At 50.2% G+C, this 6,559-nt stretch overlaps 1 protein-coding gene across 1 annotated transcript; it reads right to left on the bottom strand.

Annotated features, from left to right (window-relative positions):
* Window positions 1-3,925: 3,925 nt before the first annotated feature.
* HOXC4 (homeobox C4) lies at window positions 3,926-5,492 on the bottom strand. Its single transcript, XM_010205781.2, has 2 exons — window positions 5,036-5,492; window positions 3,926-4,383 (listed from the first exon to the last, which is right to left on the bottom strand). The coding sequence occupies exons 1-2, from the start codon at window positions 5,478-5,480 to the stop codon at window positions 4,031-4,033; spliced, it is 798 nt and encodes a 265-aa protein (XP_010204083.2). The 5' UTR covers window positions 5,481-5,492; the 3' UTR covers window positions 3,926-4,030.
* Window positions 5,493-6,559: the final 1,067 nt, after the last annotated feature.

Raw genomic sequence — 6,559 nt, 5'->3', positions numbered from 1 at the left:
CCTTTTTTACCTCTAAATCTTCGAATGTCAGAAATTCTTTCCATTTTCCTTTAAAATCTCTTAATTGCTTAAAAATACCCTTTCTCGCCCCCCCCAATCGTTTTATTTTTAAAGTTCTCCAAATCTTTTCATGCCTTCAGCTTTGGGGGCCGTTTTATTTCTCCCTGCAATGGGGTTTTTTACTTACGTGGCTGGGAGAGCCTCCTGGACCAGCCGGGAGACAGAGCATCTCTGGAGGAAAAGAAGGGAGAGAAGTTTGCCCGCCACTTCACCCTTCTCTCCCCTTTTCTCCCGGGTTATTTTGGCCGGGAAACAATGCCATAACACGCATCGCATCTGCCCCAGCCCCCCACCCCTCCCACCCCCCCCCCCACCCCCTCCCTTCCTCCATACACCCCATTACTATGGTAAAACCCACAAAGCCTCTCAACAGCGATGGTGCCTCTGGCTCGGGGTCGGCAGACGCGAAGGGGACATCGCTGACGGGGCGGCGGGTCAGGAGGGTCGGGGTCAACCCTCTCGCTCCCCCCGAGCCGCGGGGACAGAAGAGTTGCCCTTTCCGTGAACCCATGTTTGCCGTTTACCCGAACTTCAATAAACTTTTCTTTCAGCCTCTCTATATGGAGGCGTCAAGAGGCTAAAAAGGCACCGGGGCTCGGGCTGTTTGCAGCAGAAACAGCCATTTTCCCCCTTTTTTTTGCCCTTTCCCTCACCTTTTTTTCCCTCCTATTTTTTCTCCTCATTTTATTTTCCCCTTTACCCCTTTTTTCTGTTTCATTTTTCCTTTTTCTCCTTTATTTCCCTTTTCCTCTTTTTTTTTACCCACTTTCCCCTTTTATTCCCCTTTTATTTCCCTTTTTTCCTCTTTATTCCCCCTTTTCCCCTTCACTTCTATTTTCCCCCTTTATTTCCTTTTTCTATCTTCTTTTTCCTTCTATTTCCCCCTTTTATTTCCCCTTTTTAATCTCTTTTATCTCCCTTTTATCCATTTGCCTTCTTCCTCTCTTTATTTCCCTTTTCCCCCCTTTTTCTTCCCCTCCTCTCTCCACCTCCCTTCTTCCCAGGGCTATATCGTGTATTTCTACTCCCCTCCAAGTAGCCCAAGTTCTGTCACAGCCAAGGCTGGGGGACACGCTGGGTGAGGACCCTCCTGTGCCCATCCGATGGCCCTGGCACCCAAAGGACCTCCCTCTCCTCGAGTGCCATCCCGAACACCCCCCTCCACCAGATACACCCGGCCTTGGGGGGAGGGGGAGGTGGTACAGCACCCTCAGCAACCAACCAAACCCGACCCTCAACTCCAAACTCTAAGAAAACAGAGGGAGAAATCCAACCTGGAGCGATGGATTCCAACCCACCCTCCCTACCCTCCTCCTCCTCCTCCTGGCTCCAGCTCAACTTGCAGGTGCCCAGCTCTGTTTCCTACCTCCGAGCAGATTTGAAGTGCTGCCCTACCTCAAATTTGAGGTGCTGCCCTACCTGGGGTGTTCTGGGAGAGCACTCACTTCCCAGCAGCTGAGGCTGTGCTTTCCTTTTCTGCCTTTTCCTGCATTAAACCTCCTTTTCTCCCCTCCCTGGTGTCTTTTTCCTCCTTCTCTGCTTTGATTTCTTGCCTGATTAAGAGGATATTAAAAACATCCAACCCCCCACGGATGGGCCGAGTCTTGAGTGCTGTTTACTCATCCTTTTTATTTACATTTCAATTCCATTTTTTCTTAAGGCTGGGGTTTATCTGCCTTCCCCATCCTCAACTCTGCAGGCTGGGATCTTCCTTGGAAAAAGCCCAAATCCCAACTGGCTCCCAAGACCTTTCCCTTCTCTGTGGAGGAAAGGTTTAAAGAGGAGTGATGGTTACAGAGCCTATCGAGATCTTTTCTCTTTCCAACCTCACCCTCACATGAGTATCACTAAAGCAGGATGGGAAGAGAAAAACGGAAGGAAAAGCTGATGAGCTTTACATAGAAACTGCCTGGGATAAAGGATAAGCTGCTCCCTTCTCCACATCCAGCCATCACAAAGGGGTTTGAGACCGTGATTTGTTTAATGGCAGCTTAAATCGATGTTGGAGAGGGGGTGTGGGGAGGGAAATAATCATAATTAAACGGCATAAAACCTAAAGCAAGGTGTTTGCAAAGCCTCTTCTGCTCTAAGTCTGGGGTTCAGGGCTCGGGGGAGGGGAACACTCGGAACAGGCCTCTCTCTCCCAGCCCTCTGTCCCCGGGATTTTTAAGCAGTAAACTTCCCAAAACCAATGCCTGAGGAAAAAAAAAGGGGGGGAGGAAAGCTTAATCCCGGTCCCCCCCCTGCACCCCTTTCCCCTGCCCTGCCAGGGAAACACAAACACCTTGCACTGGGTGAGGGGGACTCAGGTTTTACCCTGAAATCCCCCCCCTCTGCTGCCAATCTGCTTCCAAAGGCCAGGAGCCATGAATTACAGTTATTAGCACTATTACTGCCATTATTCTCATTATTGTTAGTGTTATTATTATTATTTAACAGCTTTTTCATTGCCTGGCAAGATTCAATCTGACCCTTTGGCTTGAACGAGTCACCACGAGAACACCACGACAGCAGGAGAAAATAATAACCATAATCATGATAATTAATTGAAAGAAAAGAAAGAGAGGAGGGGTGGGGGGAAAAAAACACACGAGGAAAAGACAAAGTTGGAAGCAAGGAGAGGAGCTAAAACCAAACCATTTTCTATGGGAGGGAAAGGAATTAAGGAGACACGACTGGAAGCTCACCCCAAGCCACAGCACTTCTCTGAACACCCTGATTCCCCTTCCCGTGCCCCCCCCCCTTTTCCCACCCACCTTCCCCAATATTTACAGGTTGGGAGTGTCTGAGATTTAAAGTCACCGGCCACGTCGTGATGTCATGTGCAAAAAAAAATCCCTGGAGCTGAGAGTTATGGCTGGGTTTGGTTAAACTTCACTTAAGCAGTGAACTGGTGCACATGGGATCCATCGCACATCGTCCCAGCGTTTTATTATCCTTATTATCCTTATTGTTATTATTATTTCGGGGCGGGTTTGCAAAGGGGAGACGTGGGGATTAAAAAATAACAACAAGCCAGCAGACGTCCAAGTAAAACTAATCCACACTGACTGGTTTTATTGAACACTGGGACTTTCACATAACACACTAAAACTCTTTATTGCAAGTTTACAATGATCATGTAAAATCAGCCCGAAAAACACAAATAACCACGACAAAAAAAAACCCCTCGCTACTGACTTCTTTCAAATCTCCTGCTGCTTTTAGTTCTTTTAAATATGTCACTCTTCCTCTCCCTTCACTCCCCTTTTGCTTCTCAATTTCTCCTCCAGCCTTGACGAGCTTTTTTCGGAGCTGCTTTTTGTTCGCCTTTGATTATTTGGGGGTTTTTGTTGTTTTCCCCTTCTTAAATCGCTATTTGTTTCTATTTTTTTTTAAGGCGTTTTGGGTGGGTTTTGTTTTGTTGTTGTTGTTGGGTTTTTGGTTTTTTTTGCTCTTCGCATTGCTACAAAAGAACTTCAACAGCTCCTTCGCTCGTTGTGCAAGAGGGGGGGAAAAAATACCTCTAATCACCTCTTTTTTTGTGTGTATGTGCGTGTGTCTGTGTCTAACTGTTTCTTTGCCGTCTATATCATCATTTCTTCATCAAATTCACCCAACAGAACATTTACCTCTGCCTCCCCCCCCCCCGCCCTCCCCTCCCCATCCCCCAGCTTTAAAAAATAAATAAACCCCTGAAATGGCGTAAAAAAAGCCCTGCAGGTACAGACACCTGGCCTCATGCTATCTGGCATGCATCTAAAGCCCGTGGTCTTTTGGGGGAGACCCCTTGTTTTTTTATACGCACAGGAAAAAATAATAATAATCGTTATTATTAATTATTATTATTATTATTATTATAATAAAAGGAAAACTACGAGGGGGAAAAAGGGGGGAAGGGTGGGAGGGGGAAGAACCAAAATATATATATATATATATATTAGATCCTATAAATAATCCAGAGTCATTTGTGCGCGGGTCTAAGGGTTGCTCATAACCTGGTGATATCCTCCGTGCGCGGGTCCTGCGCGGCGGCGGAGGGCAGCTCCTCGCCCGCGGCCGTGCTCGGCGGGGCGGCGGGGGCGGCGGCGGAGGCGGCGGCGGCCGTGGCTGCCCGTACTTTGGTGTTAGGCAGCCTGTGGTCTTTTTTCCATTTCATCCTTCGGTTCTGAAACCAGATTTTGATCTGGCGCTCGGAGAGGCAAAGCGAGTGGGCGATCTCGATGCGTCGCCGCCGGGTCAGGTACCTGTTATAGTGAAACTCCTTCTCCAGCTCCAAAACCTGCTGCCTGGTGTAGGCTGTCCTGGATCTCTTGGGTTCGCCTCCATTGTAATTGGGATTCACTGGAAAAGGAGGGGAAGGAAAAACAAAAAAAAGAAGAAAGGAAAGGAGAAAAAAACAAAAGAAAAAACACCCCACAAAACAACGCCAAAAAAAAAAACCCCAACCCGACCCCAAACAACAACAAAACCAAACCGAACCAAACCAAACACACAGAGGGGGGAAAAAGCCACAAAACACACAAGGAAAATCAGCGTGGATGGAGAGAGGGTCGGGAGAGGCGACTGGAGCAGCCGGGGGGGAGGGGGAGAAGAGAGAAGGGGAGGAAAAAAAAAAGTAGTAGGCTAAATAGGTAATAAAGAACTTTGGGCAGCTCAAGAGTTTCTATTCTAATAGGAAGGGGTTTCCCTGGCTCAAAAGACTGAATTATTTATGCACCCCTTACAAAGCTTTCGGAGTTTCACACATACATAACAGAGCGAGCCACATGGCTAAGGCTGCCCACAGTAGCTCGGCTATAAAATTTATGGTGGGTGTAATTACCCATTCGGAGTCGTAAATCCAGTTCAATTGTGCTAACCCAAAGACTCTCATGGAAGGGAAGGAAATAAAAAAAAGAGAGAGAGAGAGAGAGAGAGAGAGGCGAGAGGGGAAAGAGCATGGTGTGAAAATAAGAGAGCCGAGAGACAGAAGAGGAAAATAAAAGTTGCATACCAGTACTGACGTGGATTTTTTTCATCCAGGGATAGACTATGGGCTGTTTGGAAGCTGTGCTGTTGGGATGGTCGGGGTTTGGCTGGCTGCAGGCTGGAGGGGCTGGGGAAGGAGAAGTGGAGGAGGTGGACAGAGCAGCCTGCTCGCAGAGCTGCTGTGCTTTCTCTGAGAGGTGTTGGCCTCCTGGAGTTTGCCCGGGTCCCCTTTGGAGCGCGGCCGGGTTGCCGGGAGCCTGGAGCCCCCCGCAGCTGAACGGGCGGTCGGGGAAGGAGGGTCGTGGCACGGGGTACAGCTCCTGGTGATGGTGCTGGTAGCTGGACTCCCTCGTCCGGCTATAATATTCCGGACTGTGGTCTGGGATGTAATTATTTTGCGAATATTCCTCGCATGGAGGAAATTTCGGATCGATGTAGTTAGAGTCCATCAAATAAGAGCTCATGATCATTAATTTCTGGAGTGGAAAATAATTTTTCTCGCTTTGTCGTTTTTCTGCTCCATAAAGCCCTCCTACTAGCTGGCGACCCCGTAAAGTTACTTTCACCATGTGACATCCCCGGCCAATCACACCCGCCGGCCCAGTCCCCGGATAAGGAACCAAAAGCTGCTGCAAAATGTACCCAAATTGATAGAAGGGGGAGGGGAGGGGAAGGGGGAGGGGGGGGAGGGCGTGGGAGTAGGGGCGAGGGGAGAAGCGGGGAGATGCTCTTCGGGGAGAGGTGCATCACACCCCACCTCCCCACCCCCAACCTCAGCTGATGGGGGTGGGGTGGGGGGGCACAGACACAATGGGGGACCATTGTGGTTGTGGACTGTGTGAGGGTGAAGGTGAGTGTGTGAAGATGAGTGTGGGAGGGTGAGGATGAGGGTAAGTGGGGGTGTTTGGGGGGAGCCGAGCGTCCCCCCCACGAGCTAAGCTGGGAACAATGAGCCCCCCCCACATACACACACTCCCTCCGCCTTTGGTGTGTCAGTGCCTGAGTGGGAATGCGAGTGTGGGAATGTGAGTGTGCTTCCCTTCTCCCCGAGCTGCACTGACCCTAAAGACCCCTCCAAACTCAACCCCCGGGAGCCCCCATCTCCATCACCCCCTCTCAAGACCGAGAGAGGGGACAGGGCAGGTTGGGGACACATCCTGACGCCCCTCCCCAGCCCTACCCCCCTCATCCCAGAAGAGAGAGGGTTAAGCACTACCAGCACCTATTGGGGGGCGGGAGGGGGGGGAGGGAGTGGCAGTTACCTGGAAGGTAGAGGCTGGTTTGCAGCTCCGTTGATGCCCCTGCCTTAAATCACAAACAGGGCTTCTCCCTCCCCCTGCCTAAATCCAGCAGCACGGGCAGGACGAGGTGGGGGCTAACCCCTTCCCCCCTCTCCTCCGCAGCCAACGAGGACACCCCCCCTTTTCTCCCCCAGTTACCCCCACTTTGCTTAACTCTGGCTTTTGAGGCAGAGAGGGCTTGTTTTGGGGGCAGGGGATGGAGGGGCATCACCCTCCTTTTTCCCTCGGCCCTGGATGCTTCAGGTAAC

This window comes from Colius striatus, chromosome 26 (assembly GCF_028858725.1).
Source record: "Colius striatus isolate bColStr4 chromosome 26, bColStr4.1.hap1, whole genome shotgun sequence".
Lineage (NCBI taxonomy): Eukaryota > Metazoa > Chordata > Aves > Coliiformes > Coliidae > Colius > Colius striatus.
Note: the sequence above shows the minus strand (reverse complement) of the source record. Positions and strands in the feature narration are given on the sequence as shown.

Bases quoted from the DNA above. Each gene is read 5' to 3' on its own strand.
- HOXC4 (XM_010205781.2), bottom strand. From the start codon at position 5,480: ATGATCATGAGCTCTTATTTGATGGACTCTAACTACATCGATCCGAAA. The intron at 4,384-5,035 runs GTATGCAACTTT...CTCCTTTTCCAG, and splicing joins AAAAATCCACGTCAGTACTG to TGAATCCCAATTACAATGGA.